The sequence below is a fragment of the Callithrix jacchus genome, chromosome 2 (assembly GCF_049354715.1).
Source record: "Callithrix jacchus isolate 240 chromosome 2, calJac240_pri, whole genome shotgun sequence".
Taxonomy (NCBI): Eukaryota; Metazoa; Chordata; class Mammalia; order Primates; family Cebidae; genus Callithrix; species Callithrix jacchus.
This window is the reverse complement of record NC_133503.1, coordinates 101,937,975-101,959,465: the sequence shown is the minus strand read 5'-3', so window position 1 is coordinate 101,959,465 and position 21,491 is coordinate 101,937,975. Positions and strand designations below refer to the sequence as shown.

At 34.5% G+C, this 21,491-nt stretch overlaps 1 protein-coding gene across 11 annotated transcripts in view; it reads right to left on the bottom strand.

Annotated features, from left to right (window-relative positions):
- Positions 1 to 21,491, bottom strand: part of FBXL17 (F-box and leucine rich repeat protein 17) — a 572,981-nt gene that overhangs the window by 319,362 nt on the left and 232,128 nt on the right. Inside the window, exon 8 of one of the 11 annotated variants that reach the window (XM_054252084.2) lies at positions 2,353 to 16,599. The exons of the other annotated variants lie outside the window; for them this stretch is intronic. Coding sequence (XP_054108059.1) covers positions 16,566 to 16,599 — 34 coding nt within the window. The 3' untranslated portion in view covers positions 2,353 to 16,565. Of the gene's footprint in view, positions 1 to 2,352; positions 16,600 to 21,491 lie in introns of those variants that run through there. 11 annotated transcript variants of the gene reach the window in all.

Sequence of the window (21,491 nt, the reverse complement as noted above, 5' to 3'; positions counted from 1 at the left end):
CCCAGAACAAGCTCATTTGTAAAGATAGCTTCTCTGTATGCTGAAAACATCTCAAATCAATTCTTTTCTATTGCTACCTTACTAGGTTGATAAATGTTAAAGAATGTCTGCTTTAATATCCTACTTTATTTTTTTAACTTTATATAGACTGTCAATTGTGTAAGATTTATGGGCTCAAAGATGGCACAACCACATTAGCCAGGTGTGCTGAGATTAGGATAGCTCTTATAAGTTCGGTTAAAAACACCATATTATTGGGTCCTAATCTAAAAGACTGACTTTGAAGTTCTGGTCCTCATTTTACAATATTTCTCATTTAGATTTTGTTTCTGAAGAAGGAAGATAGAATAAGTAATTTTTTTCATTGCTCTGAATTTTTCAAGTCTTTCTAAATCTTCAAATTTCAGAAAAACAGCAAAACTCAAGCGACATAGTTTCCATATAAATCTCTATGTAATTCTCAACTCTGTTACTGAAATAAATAACCTATTTCAAACAGGAATAGGAACAATTTTGCAGGTTTAGATCTATGCCTGTTTTATGTCTATTCTGACACAAAATTCTTGGTTCAAGTTGTTTCCAACCCCAGTAAATTATTACCTCCTGGTTACATTAAAAGGCTCCTTGAGCATCTAATGAATCTTAAATAATAAATGTGTTTCCTTGACTATTCACCAGTGAAAGTTCTGAATTCTATTATAAATAAATATGTGACTGTTTGGTAACAATATTTTTCTATAAGAGTGATTTGTGAAAGATTTGCAAGCAGCCCAAGAATTCAGTTACCCACATCACAAATGAAGAGACCTCCAGAGTCTTCATTAATAGGATGACTATAAATGATTTAAAATTGCAGTGAGGTGGATGTGTCTATGAAAAGATAACTTACATGGGCATTATTGGTTTTAATAATGAGAACCCACACTTTTGGAGAAAATGCTAATAAAACATTCCATTAGGGGGGTTAGAATATGGGGTGGGATTTACTTCTTACCAACTAATCACCACTGAATTCCCTTATATTCTCAGAGCAGCAAGAGAACACATTTTCATCAAACTATAAATCTTTACTACAGAGGGAATTTCAAACATTGATTGATTAGTAAGAAAAAATTATTATAGCTTTTGTTATAATAATGAATGCTAATTATTAGATAGCTATAGTAATTATGGTTCTATTATAACTTGTAGCTTTCTCTTATAAAAGTTATCTCAATAAATGTAAAGGCTAAATTTTTGGGTTTTATTTTTACAAAATCATTTTAATTATTTAAGAGTAATTGGCATACATTTACATGTACAATCATATTCAATCTAGTATTTTACTAGAAGGATAATCATGAGTCCTTCCAAAATGAATTATTTTATATTAACCTTGACTGAAGAAAGTCCTTTTTAAGAAATGCAAAAATGTAAACAATTCACACAGCTCTGTTAAATCAAAATTATCTCTTATAGATAGATAGCAAAGACCACAATAGACCAAGATCTGTGTTTGTTATGTTACATGCAGAAGAACAGAAACCCCTAATTACTTAATACACTAATGCTCACATCTTGTTAATAGATATTAACCAAAATGAAAAACTACTAAGGAAAACGTGTTCTTTTTAAGGGAATACATAATATTTTTCTCTATATAATATGTTGTATATATAACAAACACTGAAAAATTATGTAAATAATATTTTCTCTTTAAAAATTCAATTACAGAAATTTTATTTTCTAATTGATTTGATTAGCAAGTACAAAATGTCTGCATTTCAGTAAACTTTCAGTAAACAATGATTTATAAAATACCTTTGCCTTCAATATTACCTCCTTTTGACAGATATGTTATCTGACTAAGTAATAATGATGGCCTCACCATACAAAGCAGTATCTGATTTCCCAGGTCAGGCTGTGAAAAGATCACTAGGACCACTGAAGTTTACACTGCCAGCTCTCACCCACACTCTGTATTTCCAAATAAGCATAAGAACATCTCTGTTCCACTATCAGTTTACCTCTAACCTGGCATATAAACATGGAACCAAAATAAAGAAATGTCATAATAGCAGTGGGAAAAATAAAAATTTTAAGTGCCTTCAAAGAGAGAAATAGAAATGGTTAAGCAAACTGATAAATGCCCACTCCAATGCATATTGGGAAACAATAACCATCATTAATATGATCACTGAAGATTCTAGAAGAATGCAAAGGCTAACAGTAAAACTATATAAGCACTATGATGATAATTTTAAAAGCATTATTCATGAAGATGTAGAGAAAAAGCATAAAAAATTATGAAATGTTTGAAATGAATTTTAAACTTGCCCCATAAACTACCCCCTCTTAATCTTTTTCTGTCTGTTTGTATATCTAAAATTTTTTATATAAAGTTTGGCTCATTTTTTTTCTTCCAGGGGTCTCCAACTACTACTATACCTGGGGGAAGTGGCCACAAATGAGATATTCATACACTATATTTAAATATTAATAGTTTATACATTTGAATTCTATCTGCCACATTAGCCTTACATATAAGCAGCAATAATAAACTATTTGAAATTATGAGAGAAATTTGAAGTATTTATTTTATTTACTCCATTCATTCATTCAGAGCACAAATGAACAGTGCATTTTAGAGATTAAATTTTACGTTCCCTAAGAGCATCACTGAATTCCTACCACAATGACAGGAATCAAGAGAGCATACGAAGATCTGCTGGAAGAGAGAAAGAAATGGAGGGCTGAGAAGAAAGGAAGGAAAATAAGTTGGTCTGTATGAAAGCAATGAAAAGGAAGAGGAAAACAATGCAAAAAGAAGAAAAGACAAAAATGTAGGGTTTGGAGTCAAATATCTCAACTCGAATTCTGTGTCTATTCCTACCGACTGTAAAATTTCAAACGTATTTTAACTTTTATGCTCCCATTGCCTTGTCTGTAAAAATGAGTCAAATGAGTTGGCACAAGTAAAATGTTCAGCAGAAGTCCAATACACAGTAGGTATTCCATAAATACCAGCTGCTCTATTAATGTCTTGGTACACTTGGAAGAATATATGTTTTTAAATAACTTCTAATGTTCTAATACTATAAATTTAAGTATTGGCAGTAAGACAAGGTTAAAAATTGGCTGTCCTTAATAGCTGGTTTTGAAGATATATTACCATTATTTACAAAAGTCTAACAATCTAGCTTCATTTCTTCCAAAATGGCAAAAAACAATAAATAGTGATTCTCAAGATAATGCCAATGGCAAACAACTCTAATATTTGCTAAAAGACCACAATATTCCACTAAAGGGAAATTATGTGAACAACAACAAAAAAACCCAAACTCTTATATTTCATCTAAAAATCAGGGCTGGAAACAAACCTATGAACATATATGGAGTTGTAAATAGAGAAAATCTATCAGGAGAGCTGGAGAGAATCCTTCGTTTTAAGAAATTATTTCATAATGTAAATAATTCCCTGTTCCCTTTGTCTGGTTTTTACTTTTATAATTTAATACATGAGGTTTTCTTAAACTGGGAACATAGTTGTATTTCTAATCATAAGTTTTTAAATAACAGATAGATGTAATTTCAGAAAAAGACACATAAAAATCCAACTTATTTTTTCCCCAAAACCACGTATCTGAACTGCAGCCACTCTTTCTAGGATAATAACAGAGTTCTCTTTCCAAAATGAGCCCAGCTTAGTGTAGTGACGAAAAGAAAAGCACAGTTGTATCAGGAGAGGTACCACAGAGAACTACCAATGTGACAAGAGTAAATATTTGAAGAAATTCCCCATGAAGTAGAACATTTGAAAACCATACATATGTGTACTATATTGATGTATCTGCTGATTTCCGATCCTAATTCCAACATCCTCCAGGCTCCTGAATTCCCCATAGGTTGGCAGCTTCTTCTGTAGAAATCCTCAGATGATGCTTTGTCTCCTACTTCTACAAATTAAGCTTCTCCTGCATTTGCGTTTCTTTCTCCTCCTTATTAGCAAAAACAGCTGCTATGGAATTTGTAGTGCTTAATAAATTTGTATTTTAATAATGACATCATCTACATATATTTTGGTCATTAATATTTAAATAAAAAGTATTACTGTTATCGCTTATGTTCTAAAGTAATTTGATCAGAAACTCACAGACTCAAAAAGGGTAGCAATATATGTAGTGATAGCTTCAGAATTTCACTGAAGAAGGGTTCTGGGGACATCAATCAGGTGGAAGGAAGAGTACCAATGGATATCATAAGCTAAGACCCACAAAACACTCCTTACAAAATAGCTCCTTCATATCTAAAGGAGATAGTTTCAATAAGAACTAGGAGTGAAGGTGGGAACAAGGGTAATATTTACTCACATGTGCTGTTTCTGTTCCTGGTAATTTCACCCTTACATGTAAAAGGAAAAAAATTATGCAAGCATCTGGATTCTGATCAGAAACCACCTTAACTAATATCCTTGGAATCAAATCATGTTTATAAGAGATTCAGTACTCCACTAACATCTTAAAGTACATTTATCAGTAGTGAAGTGAACAAATCTAGATTTTTTTGGTCTATCTTCCTTCATAATTCCTCACACTCCTAAAAAATTTCTTTCTGAGTAGACAAGAAGGAACTTAGGCTACACATGGAATTTTGAAAAATCCAGAGAAAGGTGGGGAAAAAAAAGGTCTTCGTTCTAAATGCCATTTGCATTTGGCATTTCTTTTCCTCTTGATTTTCGATTAGGGCTTATGGAGTTTAGAAGCAGAAGAATAAGACAGTTATTTCTTCTCCAACCAGTCACTCTAAACTTTATGATAAATTGGACATATCTGATCTCCAATAAAATGAAATTTTTTAGATGAATTATTTTGGTAAGCATCAGAATGGAGGCAAAGAAGTAAGTTCTAAAATATTCATCTTTTCCTCATACTATCCAGGTGTCAATGCCTCCAATATAGTTCTTTGCAGGCCATGGCAAGTATAAGGGGTATTTCAATCATCAATGAGCAACAATGGTTGCTATTTCAAAATAGAAGGAAAATCAAGTTGAGTTATTTTTGGGGAAGAATAACATAAGATGACTTCTGAAGAACAATTTTTTTGTCAACTGAAAATATGAATAAGTATGCTGTTTATATGTAAAAGAAAAATATGCAGATAGGTCAAACCTTTTATATTTGGAGACGGGAAAACCTTAGACCTTTTTTGTATTTATGACCTTAACTCTTTAATTCAAATTACTACTGATAGTTTCCTGAATCATTCATTTATCCTGAACAACTTTCCTTTATTCTCACAAAAAAAGGAAAATGACAAACACATCTTAAGCTTGGTAAATATGAAAAATTAGGCATTCAAATAAAAGATCCAAAACCACTAAGTCACAATGATAGCAAGTTTCTCTAACACATTTCTGGGTACGCTATAACACCAAGTTAACACAATGATTTTTCTTGCTTCAAAGTGGGTTGTGGACATAGGAACTAGTTTTTCTTGCTCAGTCAAGCAATATAGAGCAAAGGACTCTAGTCAAAGAAATAGCTAGGAATAGCGACTGCAGCCAATCCATACAAACATACACAGTGATATTTAGTGGTACCTTCCTTACACCTTACTAATACACAAAACTGATTCCTCAGAAAAAATTTCCTAATTATATTAAATTTGCACTGGTGATAAAGCCCCACTGCAAAAACATACAAGTGCTTGGTAATCCCCAGAAATTTCTGTGACTGTTTATAATTAAGAATGTGTTCTAAACTCAATAGGAAACCTCATATTTCTGTTAGTAAAAAAAAATTGTTTTGATCATTCCACATTTTCTTAATATAGCAAAAAAGGAAGATTTGATGAATACAGAATATTACTGATGTTATTTTAAAACCAAATTTTAACTCATTAATTACTTCAAAACTATAACTTAAAATTGTATATTTAAAGAAATGGTAACATTCATTTCAAATTCCAAGAAACTCATTTTGATGATCATATAACATCATCCAATCTTTTAAACAAAGAATAATAAAATTTAAAAACCAGAGTTATCAGAAATGCTATATTAACTTATAGTATTATCAAAGTTGCCATAGCTTAATTCTCTATGAACTAAATATATCTCTTTTAAGATGACAATCATAATGTTAATCACGAAACATGGAAAAATCTTGAAATGTCTTTGGCATTTTTAAGAAGGATAATTACATTCAGTGTAATCTCTTATAAGCATACTTTATTTCATTCTAACTCTATGGAAATTGGTTATCTGGGCATGATACATAGCAGGTGTTGGCAAGCCAAGGCTTTTTTTTTTTTTTTTTTTTATAAGGGGAGGTAAGAGGATCAGCCTCTGCTTTCTCTCATGCATTATTTGGAAGAGGCTCTCCTCCCTGATTTCTGCCTAAAGTCACGGCATGTTGCTCCTTATCTCCCCACCACCCACCTTCACAGAATCAGACACATCACATAACCTCTGTGTTTTTAAAATTTGGCATAATCACCTATTAGTAATCATGCATGAGAATAAAGTGGCATGCCCCTTTTGAAAAAGCTGCCATAGATGATAACTGCCCACTTAGAAGATTATTTCATTATTCCGGAGCTTCTCATTGTCCAGCAATTACTCGCTTCAGAAAATGTACTGTACTTGTGAATTATATATTTCAAGAGAAAGTCATGAAATCAATTTGAAAAGAAAAACTCCTGGGCAGGTATCTTAGTAGCACCCTTCTTCCTCAAAATAAATGATCTTACAGGACCACCTACACATTTATTTCATACAATGTCTCTTGAACAAAATGAAACCTCAAATGTTGGGATAAAGAGAAGCATCGCATGTAATTTTAGATCCAGTAAGAACTGGATGAGTTGCTAAGAAACACATTATCTATGCCTAGACTATCAATAATCTGGGCACAATGCTTCCAAGATAAAAACCCAAGTGCTATTAAAACTATTTGTAACTGTACACTACTTGAATTTTATGTTACCTTGTTTTATTTTTCTAAAATTTTGTGTCAATTTTTTGTAACTTCCTAAGAAAGTTCTCAGGACCAGGACTTTATAAATGCAAATATAACTTAAAGATCCTAAATCAAAAGGACAAAATTGTTGGTAGGATAATGTGCTGTTCAGTAATTTGTCTAAAGTTATATTTAAAAGAGACCCTAGCTAATTGGAGACGTCTTACAAACAAAAGTAAAACAAGGTCAAGCAAAGAAAATATGTTTCAGACTATAAACATCAAGATTACTGAAATTTATAGAAACACTTTACTTCTCTCCCTTTTCTCCTCCTCTCTCACACATCTGGCTAATTTTTCATTAGCTTTACTCTAAATTTACATTATCCATAAAACCTAAGCATGAAGAATTTAAAACTCTCTTTTTATTTATCAATAACGTTGGTAGATTTAGTGTGGGTTTTTGGACTGTGTGTAGATATCATACTTTTTTTTTTCTATTCCAATGCCTAGTATAATTGGGCCTGATATTATTCAAGAAATAAACTTCTTCTCTTCAACTGGCCAAAGGTTAAAAAGGTAAATCAGATGATACTGCAGGTGGGAAGAGGGGACAAAGAGAAATTACAGATAGTCATAAAGTTTGATTTTTCCTCTCACTTAACTCATTTTGAAGAAGTAATGAGTCACTCATGAAATTAGTATTCACTTATTAGTGATTTAATGTGCAATTTGCACTAGGCAACAGGAAGATATTGGAAATACAAAGATGAGTAAGACTCAGTCCCCACTCTCATGGAATATGAAATTATCCAGAAAGAACCATGAAATTCTGTGATAAGTGCAATATGGACAAAATACGAAAAAGATACAGAAAGAAGAGATCAAGTTGCCTATCTAAGAGGGAAAATAAAAGCTTGTGGCAGAAAAAAAAAAAAAAAAAAGGGGAGGGATAGCCTGGGGAGAAAAGCCAAATATGGGTGAAGGGGAGAAGGAAAGAAAAGCACACTGCCTTGTGTGTTCCTACGCAACTGTCTTGCATGCTCTGCTCATGTACACCAAAACCTAAAATCCAATAAAAAATTTAAAAAAAAAAAAAAAAGCTTGTGGCAGATTTTATGGAGAGAGCCATATAAGAACTACATTTAGGTAAGACTTGCCCCAGATTTACTAATTCATTGGGAATGAGCATTCATCTGCCTGCAATAGAATCATTTATCAGGAGTAATCTTGTATTCATATGTGGACAAATTCAGAAATCTTTAATATTCAGATAAAATGCTCTAAGTGAAATAAGAATATTTTATGCACAAAAATAGGCACTGGAAGAATGAAGATCATGCCATATTTAGTGTGTGTGTGTGTGTGTGTGTACACACGCATGATAGGGGAAAGGGGGAAGCATGCATGTAGTGATTACAGTGTTTAAGTAATGGAGGATATTCCTGGATAGGAAACATTACATAGAAAACTAATTGTGTCCATTTAGCACCTGAGATACAGCATTCACTAATTTTAGAAATGACAAAATAATTCAGTCTATTGTCATCTACAAATCTGAATTTATGAAATTTGATAGGTGTCTTATACCATCTTGGGCTCACAGCACCTACAGTTTCAGTTTCAATCAGCATTTTTTGAGTTCCCATAACTGGACTGCTGACTTCTGCTGGAGGAAATACCACAATCACGTGGACTGATGCCACTAAAAATTTACAGTTTCCAAGCACTCAAAACCACTCAGCAATTCTACATTCTGCTCGTCAGCTCCCTCTGCCACTTCTCATAGCAGCTCTTCCAAAATTTAGCCTCTGTCCCAAGGGCCCTACCAATTCTTTTCCTGGCTCGGGGAATCGCAGAACCTGACTGGCTTGAAAGAACAATTATAAGACCTCAAGCTTGCGTTCTCTCAACTTCTAACACTCCACAAACTCTTACAAATGTTTAATCAGCATCCATCCTCTTTCTCAGAGCTGGAAGGCATCTACCTCTCTGCCTCCTTCAGGTTAATTCCTTCCAATATTAGCTTATTCTTAACTACTTACTTACTAGTGATTTAGTGTATAATTTGCATGCCTTCTGAATTCCTCCTGAACCTGCTCCACGAATTTCCCCTTCCTCTCACTTATATCTCTCTCATTCTTATCTCCTTTGCCTCAGTCCCTAAACATGTTCAAGTTTCTCCTACTTTGAAAGACTAAACAAAGTGAAACTCTTCAGTATACTATAATCTGGGTTTAGTTCCCCACCCCATCATTTTTTCTTTCTTTCTTTCTTTGAGACGGTCTTTCTCTGTTACCCATGCTACTAAAGTGCAGTAGCGTGATCTCAGCTCACTGCAACCTCTGCCTCCTGGGCTCAAGCAATCTTCCTGCCTCAGTCTCCCAAGTAGCTGGGACTACAGGAACATGCCACCACACCCAGCTAAAAATTTTTCTGATTTCCTTTTTTTTTTTCATCTTTGTTTTTCCTTTTTATGGAGAACAGGGTCTTGCTATATTGCTCAGGCAGGTCTTGAACTCCTGGGCTCAAGCTATCCTACTGCCTCTGCCTCCCTAAGAGCTGGGATTACAGGCATGAGCCACAGCACCCGGCGATTTTTCTGTTTTCTTTAGAGATGGGGTCTCACTTTGTTGCCCAAGCTAGCCTCCAATTCCTGGGGTCAAGTGATCCACCTGCCTTAGCCTCTCAAAACACTGGGATTACAGGTGTGAGCTACTGTGCCTGGCAACCCATCATGTCCTTTGCTAAGAAAAAAAAGAAAACTTATTTTGCAAGATCCTCCTAAAGCCAAATTCAAACTGCTTCCTATAGTCCTTAATCTTCATAACTCTCTGAGGCACCTGACAACCTCTTGCTCGAAATTTTCTCTTCCTTTGGCTTCAGGTGACAACTTTGCCTATTTTTCAAATGATTTCTTTGTTTTCGCCAGTGTTTCTGCTTCCTCTGCTCATCCCGTAGAAATGATGTTCATTGAGGTTACATCTGGGCCTTAATGCCATAGCAATCCTGAGAACGCATCCACACCCAAGGCTGCAACAGTCACCTATAAATTGACATATCCTGAATATCTGGCTCAGATTTCTCTCCCAAGTTCTACTCCATACATTCAATAGCTGAGTAGATGTAAACTCAAAAATATCCCCTAAAATTCAACATGACTCCTTATTCATTGAATGGTACCACCCAATTACACATACAAGAAACATCATTCTTTTTTTTTACTCCCCACACCAAATCATTAATTCTATCTCCTTCTAATTTTCACCTCTTTTCCCTTAATGCTTTCTCCCTATCCCTGCCTATAAACTAGGTATGTCATCTCTTGCCTGGACCACCTGAACTGTCTCCATCAATTTTCTTACATCTCGATATTAAACTTCTTCTATTTGTTCTATCACAGAAATGTGATATTACTCCCCTATCCAGAGTATCCTTCATGGTGGTCCCCGTCTACCTTGCCTGCTTCTTGCACACACTATACTCTAGTAACAATGAGAAATTTCTATTGCTTCACAAATGGCATTCCTCCTACAGCCTGGTTTTGTCTGCCCAGGATGGCTTATCTACCTGGAAGAACAGATCATCAGCCTGGCAAAATTCTACTTTGAGTTCAAGTCTCATGTCCAACATTTTTCCCTTCTTAGTGAAACCATCTTTGGATCCCCTCCCTTGACCCACCAACCCCAAAAGACACACAGACCTGGAAGTTTCACACATTCGTTTTTATTGTCAAAATGACTACTATCACTACAGACCTTTCCATACTATATTTTTATGTGCTAAAAATGCGGTATCCCTGCTATTCTCTGAGCAAGGCAGAGGCCAGGTTTTCTTTGCTTTGTAACTCAGGAGTCTCAAACCATATACCTAAGCCATTATAGGAACTAATCAATTTTTTTTTTCAATGAAAAAAAAAACATCAGTCCTTTCTCTTTCCAGCCACTCTTCTACACATCTACAGAAGTTCTGTTTCTAAAAACAGATCTGATCAGGTTGCTTGCCTAATTAATCTGAAGGCAATGTGGAGCCTCTGGAGAAATTTCCAAACACCTCAAGATGGCGTCCTAATCTCTGTAGGACCCACCCGAACCTTGTTTGCTTCAGTCACTTTATTTTTTTTTTTGAGATGGAGTCTCGCTCTTGTCATCCAGGCTGGAGTGCACTGGTGCAATCTTGGCTCATTATAGCCTCCACCTCCTGGGTTCAAGCGATTCTCCTGCCTCAGCCTCCTGAGTAGCTAGGATTACAGGCACTGCCACCATGCCCGGCTAATTTTTGTATTTTGATTGGAACGAGGTTTAATCATGTTGGTCAGGCTGCTCTCGAACTCCTGACCTCGTGATCCGGCTCCTTTGGCCTCCAAAGTGCTGGAATTACAGGCATGAACCACCATGCCCAGCCTGCTTCAGTCACTTTCTAACACTCATCCTCATGTCAGAATCCAGCAATCAGACTATACATTGTTTTATGCCCCAGGTCTGCACATGTGGGCACTGTTCGCCTCCAATGTCCACATGGGAAAGTCTCCTTTATCCTTCAAGCTTCAGTGTAAACATCACATCTCTATGAATCATTTTCAACCTCACGGCTCCCATTCCAAGTTGAGTTGATTCACCTGCGCTCTGATAAACTTCCAGCAGAGCTCAGTATGTTTGACTCTCTTTACGTGTTTTCATTATTGGTTTAAAAATGTGGTTCTCCTACTAGAATATCAGCTCCTTCAGAATGGAGGTTGTTACATTTATCTTTAAATCTCTGGCACTTAAAAGCATATGTTTCACATAGTAGCAGAATAACAAGATGAGCATGTATAAACACAAAAATACAAACACATTCTAATGTCACTTTGGTTGGCATTAATTTGTCTACACTTAAAATATTCTCTCTCTATTCCTATCATTTTTGAACTGGTACTTCAGAAACTGTAAGAAGCTCTACTCTAATTATAATTATTTTGAATTCAACGTTTTACTGCCTCTGTAATCTTTTTTGCAAATAGTAATTTTTTCAAAGACTGTTTTGGTACTTTTTCCCCAGTCTACTTTTAGCAAAAAGAGATTCTTAAAAGGTGTTTAATGAGCTAAATCTGTACAGACCCAAATGATAGAGTAAATGGTAAATCAGTTGGACTTGAATTTCTAGATGAGCCTTATTTATTTTCTTAATCGACTCAAAGCAGCAGTGCTTTGGCATTCACAGAGAGCATCTCTGTCCAAAATGTTGTTTATAAATAAATATCAATTTGTTAACTGATTTTTTGCCTACAGCCCACATAAATAATATCAATTAGTAATACTTACCATTTTATTTGAAAACAAGTTAGGAACAAGGAAAACCATAGGAAAAAAATGTTGATGAGAAGTTAGACAGGATTTCTTTCAAACTGTAAAAACCCTTATACCAGAAGTCCCCAACCTATTAGGAACCAGGCTACTAAGCAGGAGGTAAGCAGTGGCCAAGTGTTATGACCTGAGCTTCACTTCCTGTCAGATCGGCAGCAGCAGCAGGGGCATAAGGTTCTCACAGGACCATGAACCCTATTATGAACTGCACATATGAGGGATTTAAGTTGCATGGCCCTTTTGAGAACCTAACGCCTGATGATCTGAGGTGAAATGGTTTCATTCTGAGACCAACTGCTCCCCAACCCTGAGTCCACAGAAAAACTGTCTTCCACAAAACCAGCCCCTGGTGCCAAAAAGGTTGGGGATCACTCCCTTACATGATGAATTTAAGTGCTTAAAGGAGAAAATATGACATTACAGATCCCACCACACAAAATTATTCAGATACTAAACACATTCTTCAATAAATAGACAGTTAAAATGTTTTACCAGAAGAACAGCATTCGTGTGTGTGTGTGTGTACACAAAGAACATTCTATTAAGTATTTATTCATTTGCTATAGTATTTCATAAAGAACATAAAGTGTAACCACAGGCATCTCTTCATGACCAGATTTTCTACAACAGATTTTTGGTCACAGTGGAACACTCAGTCTTCTGATTGTACCCTGCTTTCTTCTGCCTCTGCTTTTACAAACATTTGTAGCTAAATTTCTTCCATCTTCTTTTATGTATATGAATATTTAAGTATATTTTGAAGCCCAGATGGCACCAAGAAACATCCAATAAACCTTCCTGGAGTCCCTTAGCCGAAGTAAAGGTGCTTCTATATTCTTCATACTTGTGAACTTGCTTTTTTTCATGAAAAAAAAAAACAAAAAACAAAACCCAAAACTGATTTCTTAGACTGATAATCATCCTGTCTGTGGATATGTCTGCAATTTTGCTCCATACAAATTTGAGAAAAGACTCCATTTTGGCAAAGAAAACATAACTCACACTGTTCAATTTCTTAATCTATGTCCCAGTAAGCTGGTAGAGATTTTGATTAAAAAAAAAAACAAACAAACAAAACCCCCAAAACTTAACCTAATAAAAAAAACTTATAATTGAAAAACGACAGAGAAATATTATAGCATCTCCTTATTTGCAGCTTTTGAAAAACAGAATAGCAACTCACATTTGTATGATGACAGCAGAACCAAGGAAGGGTCATATCCTTGGAAACCTTACTTTGGTTCTATAATTGGTATTTATAGCACACTTGACCAAATTAAAAAGAATCTTAAGTTAAAAAGAGGTTTTCTATTTGACCCATTTCAAGGAGAACATTGTTTTCTTCCAGATTATACTCTAATGCCCTCAAAGAGTTAATGCACATACTATTAGGGAAAGTGATTCTTAAAAGGCGCTTAAAAAAACTAATTCTGCATGAATCCAAAATGATATGATAAATAGTAAATCATTTGGGCCGAATTTTAGGTATTCACATGGACCAATATACATATGCTGGAATTATTTCTAACATGAAAAAGCCATAATTTAATCATGTGTTGACTGGAGAAAGCAATTTCCCACAGCTAAAAATATTTAAAAATCTGATATAAAAACAAAATTATATTAAAATGCCATAATACATGGATTTGGCTACTTGCCAAGGGTAGATACAGACTTCTAAAGATTTTTCTTTCAAAGATATACCAAGTGTTCCAACATTTCTAATCATTTGATAGTCAACTGCTGTAGGCAAAAAACTGTACCTAGTAATTCTATACTGTCTACATTTTAAACTATTTCATAAACATTCCTCATACAGTATGTCTAATAGATTTTGCATACTTTTTCTTATCAGAAACTTCTTTAACACATATAATCTACTGAAATTCTCTAACTAAATTAAATCATAATAGGAATGAAACTGACAAAATCTTTTAGTTGGCCTATTTTACCTGGAGGAACCAGTAAAATAGAGCTCATGACTCTGAATCTCCATATAAATTGAAAACAAACATGTTTAATATTCAAGTAATTTAGTTAGACTTACAGACTGATATTGCTAACTTTTCTACATTTAAAAATGCAAATGTGATGGAGAAGCATAATAACATTTTAAAAACATTGTTTTAGGATTATGCATTTTCAATCAAAACCCACTAGAACCAAGAAAAAAATGGCATTAGGTAGAGAAAACAGTTGCTGCACTATCAGAGTTTCACAAAAATTTTTAAGAAAATAGTAAATTAGGACCAAATTTTCCATATACTTTGATATATTCTAGTTTATAGCACTTGCCAATGATGGATTGAATAATATAATTTAGATTTAAAAACATGCATTAAGTTTACTGATCAGATAATTTTCTACTTCTGTCATTAGAAGTAAAGTACTTGTGAAGAAAATGCATCAAAAACAAAACAATGAACTTAACAGAAATAAATAAGTAGAGATCACATAGTAACAAGCAGAACTCTATTCCTCAAAGACAAGGGCATCACAAATTTCTTCTCTTTCAGAATTGCTAGAATTGGACAGAACTCTAAAGTTCATAAATTCCAGCATCAGATAGATAAAGACATCTTCAGTTTTATCTCCCCACCAAAGCAGCTTACTTAATAATTTCCCTCATTAAACAATACTAACTGGCCAATTTCCTTCCTTCTCCCACTTACTTTCATTTACTAACACAGAAATGTTAAGAAGTATCTTACAATGTTTACTATGGGGAAGTCAAGGATCTGAAACAGATTATATTTTTAGTCCCATTTCTACAAATAAAGAAAATGACTTGTCAGATAATGGAAATTATTTTAAACAACAATGAGGTCAATTTTGAAGAGTTATTTGAAATCAGAACTTTAAGTGGTTCTGTCAGTTCCCAAAGGACATTTTTAAAGGACAGCAAAGGAACCATTTTACTTACAAAATATAGCACTAAATCTTCAGTTGCCTAAATAATAATAGTAATAATAATTTATTACAATATAGAGACAATCACTATCAACATTGAGTCAGAAATGCACAAGACAGCAGTGGTAATCATAAGATATTAAGACTCATCACCAAAGCTGAACCAGGATCTTAGAACCTGTATTAATTTCACCAGTTTGGTACCAAAAAAAAAAAGGGAAGTACAAATCCCCATATTCAAATGAGGATAAATTTGATTCATGGCTTCCATGGTAATTCTAGTGGTACTTTCTCTTTCACTATCACTATAGTAGGATATATTAACAGGAGTTTCACACTCGCTCCCAGTTCAGTTCTTGAAATGCCATACCCTCTTCCCCCAATCAAAATGGCTACAAAAGTCTACCTCACAATTTTCTCAGAGAAGCAATCCTGAGAAAATAAGAATCGAATTCTTCTTTGAGTTTTATAAACCCTACCCAGGCTTTTGAGTTATAATAAATGGGCTTTTATGATTAAGGACTAAAGCTATATAACTTTTGCCATCACACAAAGATCTAGAAGACTCCTGGAGAATCAGTCATTTCTCTCATGCCAAAGACTATCTACAGTTTCCACATAGAGGAGAAGAGAAACATTTAGAGAATATGTACCCTGGGGTGGGGACCCTAGAAGTGTAGGCTAGAGATCCTCAAACAGATTCCAGCAAAAAGGGATCTGTGAAACCTTATCTCACACAGGCCACAAGACCAGGGTCTTAGTCTGTTGCTGCTTCTATAACAAAATACCTTAGGCTGAGTAATTAATAAGAAATAGAAACGTATTTCTCCCAGTTTTGGAGGCTGATAAGTCCAAGATCAAGGAACTAGCAGACTCAATATCTGGTGAAGGTTCTCTCTCTGCTTCATAGAAGATGCCTTGCTGTTGCATCCTCACATGGTGGAAGGAGACCGGGGCATTCACTTCACCTTCTTTTATAAGGGCACTCTGCCCTCATCACTTTAATCACCTTCCAAAAGTCTCTACCTCTTAATACTATCACAATAGGTATTCAATTTCAACTTGTAACTTTTTGAGGGACAACATTCAGACCATAGCAAGCAGCAAGAACTCAGTTTTCCAACATCCAGGATAAAGTGGAAGCAGAAAAAAATAAAAGCTGAGGTAACAACATCTTTCTCTCTTCTGCTGTCTCCCCTCTCCCCCACTTTTACACTCAATGGAAAGTATTGTGTTTAGACGAAATTGGCATAACACAATATTGATGAATTTTCATCAAAAATGTAAAAACTGGGCCAGACAGTGGCTCATGCCTATAATCCCAGCACTTTGAGAGGCAGAGGCAGCGAGAGGATCACTGGAGGTCAGGAGTTCTAGACCAGCCTGGGGAACACAATGAGATCCTGTCTGAAATAAATAAACAAACAAACAAGTAGAAGGATAGGTTACAAGATATTCAGTAGAATGCACGTAGAGGGAAACAACACATTTGTAATCAGAATCCCAGAAGAACACATCAGCATATGAAAAAGTAAAAATTTTTAGAGATACTAAGAATGTAGAGAAATAATGAACATCAATCCTCAAATGTAAGGAGCTCAATTACAAGCATAATAAGTAAAAAATAAACACCTCAGTATCTCATTATAAATCTGAATGGTACCAAAGACAGAGAGGAGATATTAAAACCTGCCAGAAAATAAAGGCTAATAAGATTCTTACCTATGTAAGAATCTTAATTAGATTTATAACAATCTTTTAATAGCAAGATAGAGTACCAGGAAACAGTAAAATAGTATCTTCAATGAGCTAAGAAAACATAACAAATAATGCAGAATTTCATATTCAGCCAAACTATCTTCCCAAAAAATAAAAAAAACTGTAACATATGCAAAGGGAAAAAATTGAAAAGGGTCTATTATTAAAGGAAATTCTAAAGAACACATGCAGAAGGAAGAAAAATTATCTCAAAGAGAAAGAGATGCAAGCAAAAACACTTGTATATATATGGGCAGCTGTAAACGTCAACTGTACAAAACAGTAATTATTTCTGATAGGGGAGGGAGTAGTAAATCAGACAAAAGAGTACACATTGATTACCTACATACTTTGTTAACTATGCATATTAAAATATAAGTGTAATCATTAAAATAGCAGATAATAAGAGTATATAACCACTAAACAAAGAAAAAACAAGTGCCAGGGAATCCTGACATTCCACTGAGACTTTCCACTGAGATAATCCAAATAAAACTAATGCTCCACTTTAACCAATCAAATATTTCGTTTGCCTTGCTTCCACATTCACCCTATAAAAATCATTCCCTTGTGTCCTTTTAGTGGAGCCCCAAACCATCTATAGTCTAAAGCTGCCTGTTTCATGAATCACTGTCCAAATAAATCCTCTAAAATTTTACTATGCCTCAGTTTATCTTTTATCAAACAAAAGAAGCAAGACATAGAGGAATACACACAGTATGATTTTATCTAAATAAAGAAATAAAAATAGGCAAAATGTATAGAGTTACATAGGTGACAAAATCTATGATAAAATGTGCCAGGCTAAGAGTATGGTGAGGTAGACTCTTGAAAAATTGAATATTCACATTCAAATATTACAGATTAATATCTCAAGATGGTCTCACAGGACACATCAGCCCAAATGATTTCATCCTCTACAGCAGCATATATAATTCTGATGGTTGCCACTAAGGGGCAGGTCACGGTATGGGTTCTGGAAAAAATACAGAATGCTGAACTATATGAAAGTATGTCACAATAATATCATTAATATGATCATGTTTATAATCTCTTCAATGTTAACTACATGTCAGTCCTGTCCTCATGACTCAAGCAAAACAGAGGTTCCTTACTTTGCTAATAATAAATGCAAGAAAAGTTATTTTATCAAGGTTATAAAGCACATGGCAAATGACAGGTTCTAATTACATGACTCCAAAGCCTGTTGACTTTCCACCACTGTTTTGTGGAATGTACACAGTGCATCTTGTAGGATGACAATGATTTATAGATAGATATATTGTAATTCAACAATATAACTTCCTTGAGGGTAGGGTCTATACATGATTTATTTTTCTTGTATCCTTCAAAGTAAACATTCAATTTTTAAAAAGCCTTAAACTTTTAATTTATTTATTTAAAACTAAAATTTATCATTACATACAATTTAGAGAAATTATGTCATTTAAAGAATATCTTAGCTATAAATTATTTCCTTCAAAGATAGTTTCTGACTACTCAGTTCCTGATTACTCTCATTTCTCATCACCTCCTAAGTAAATCTCACATTTAAGCTTCCTCAGTCTCACTTTGAAGTGCGTTACACATGTGTTAAGCATGAAAGGGCTAGGCTCTAGTACTGGCGTCTTTTATTTTAACTACTCTTGACATATGAGTCTCTTCGGACAGTCTGTAGAGTGGCTTCAGTTTGGAATTATGAAGACTCCTGCTATCTTAACCACCTTACATATCAATCTCTGAAGGTTCAGTAAGTCATATTCAATCCTTCTCATTATTAACTCCAAGTTAGTTATCCACTATTAACTATGAATGGACAAAACAGCCCTAATTTTAAGATAGTCCATGTTTCTCTCTGTTTTCTTACATACCATATGGCTTATGTTTTAAAAATATTCCTTTTTACCTTTTTTTCTAAGTCCAATGCATAAGGCAGCAAAAACTGACAGCAAAGAATTCTTTAGAGATGACCTCTGTTCTTAGGCACTTTAACTTTCCATCTTATATGTGGTTAAAAACCTAATGTTTATTTGTTGGAAAATTTTCAAACATACTAAAAGAGGAAAGAACAAAGATAACACCCATGAATGTTTATCTCAGATTTATCAATTGCTAACATTTCACCACATTTGCTTCATTGCTTTCAAAACCATTTGAAAGTAAATTTCAAACATCATAACATGTTGCCCCTAAGTATTCAGCATGTATCTCCTAAGAACTAGGATATTCTCCTATTAAATCACATTATATCATTATCATACCCAAGAAACTTAACTTTGATGCAATCATTTTTTTTTTCAGGTACAGTCTATCTCTACTTGTGCCAGTCATACTGCAGCTTCAACCTCTTGGGCTCAAGTGATCCTCCCACCTCAGGTTCCACAGTAGCTAGGACCACAGGCAACACACCACCATGCCTGGCTAACTTTTTTACTTTTTGTCAAGATAGGGTCTCTCTATGTTGCCCAGGCTGATCTCAAACTCCTGGGCTCAAGTAATCCTCTAGCTTTGGCCTTCCAAAGTGTTGGGAATATAGGGGTGAGCCACCATGCCTGGTCCCCAGTCATGCTCTTAATAGATTTCTTTCAATCCAGGATCCAACAAGAGATCACGCAATGCATTTAATTGTCATTTTCCTTTTCCTTTTGCTCGTGTTTCATCACAATGACGATTTTGAAAAGTCTGTATCAGATGTCTTGTGAGATGTTCATAATCTTGATTTGTCTGTTTGCTTCCTTGCGATTAAATTCAGATGAAGCGTTTTTTGGCAAGAATACAATAAGAGGTGCTGTATTTCCCACAGGATCAGAGGATCACATATGAAGGCACATAATAACCATTTTCCTCATTATTGGAGGTGATATTTGATCACCTGATTAAGGTGCCATCTGCTGGATTTCCCTATTGTAAAGGTATCTTTGCCTTACATAATTAATAATTAGTGAGCTAGCATTTTGAGACTACAATATTATCTTTTCCACAGCTTTCTACACAGTCATTTTATCGTGATAATCTTACGACCTTAGGTTTTGTGTGGGTCTCTTATTCATTTTGGATGCTACATTGACCAGTTTGTCTTTCTCGGAATGCTTACTTTACTAATGGTACTATAAGTTCTTTTGTGAGGCCTGTAGTTTTAGCGTAAGTTTGCTGAAGTACTCAATGTAAAGAGTCTTGTTTTTTTCCCCTAAATCTTTTGAAGTTTCTCTGAATTACAGCTTCAAATACAGTATTTCCCATCATAAACTAAGTCTATCACATTTCAGCCTATCAGACTCCTTACTTAATAAGAAAATTCTCTTTGCTTCACAAATATTACAGGACAATCTGTCAATCAGACTCCTAACTTGTCTCAAAAAAGAGTTTTAACAGGTTGTCTGTCACATCTCCAATGTTCTGTATTTGCTGTGGATTTTACTTTATCAGCCCTAATGAAGCAAACTACATAGGAAGGTGAGATAAGGTTTCTATCGAAATCTTAATTCCCAAAACAGAAGTCAAGAGGGCAATTCAAGGCAGAGCATAGCTATTTGTAGACAACCAGAAAAAAACTTTACTAAGACAGATAATTACAATAGTGAAACTTTTTGAGAAACTAACTGTGACCTAGGCTCAAATGTTATCCATAAAAACCAAAACTGATCCTCCTATTATGCAAAATGGAAAGGCAATTTATATAACGACACCTATGTTTCCATTTACATTTTTACCTCTGTGAAAAACCTGGCAGACATTCAAAGTAAGTGATCTAGGGATGATCAACATGCATTCATGGTTCCAATAATGAACACAATATGCTCCAATGACATTCTTTATTCTTAAGAACTTTAATATCAAAGGCAAAAAGAATGCTTGAATTAAATGATTCATTCTTCCCCAGGGAAGCCTAAATGGCCAGCAGAAATAACAGCAAGTTAGAAGTTCTGCTCTCAACCTTGCCATTGTGGTCAGTTTCTTCACTTATGAAAATAAAAAACTCAATGAGTCCTCAAGATTTTCAATCACCTGTGAACCTGAATACACTGGTGACTTAGATATAAAAACGTAAGTAGATACTAAAATGAAATTACTCCATGAATTCTCCCAAAAGATTTAACTAGAAGTACAAGACTTAAGGGGTACCCAAAACACTCCAAAGTCAAGATAATAATTTAGTACAACAGTTTTTAACATAAAAATTAATGCAAAAATCTATGATGAACAAAATATCAGAATTTTAAACAAACGCTGTTATTTTTTATAACCCTCTGCTATTATGCTATGGAAATAGCCATTTCTACTCAACTGGTAGAGTCCCCTACTTAGAATGACATAATGGTGTCCAACAGATTGGGCACTGTGGATCTTTCTATACAGTCACTTTTTCTTATTGTAGAGTTTTTATTAACTTTTTCTCATTTGGTACAAAATATGAGGAGATATTTTGTTAAGTGTATATACAGGCACACTTTCTTTTCTATTTTTGCCTCAGGTTCCAATATGATTCAGCAGGGTACTAGATTTAAGAATTCATTCTGTCAACTGATAGAGCATCAAAATGC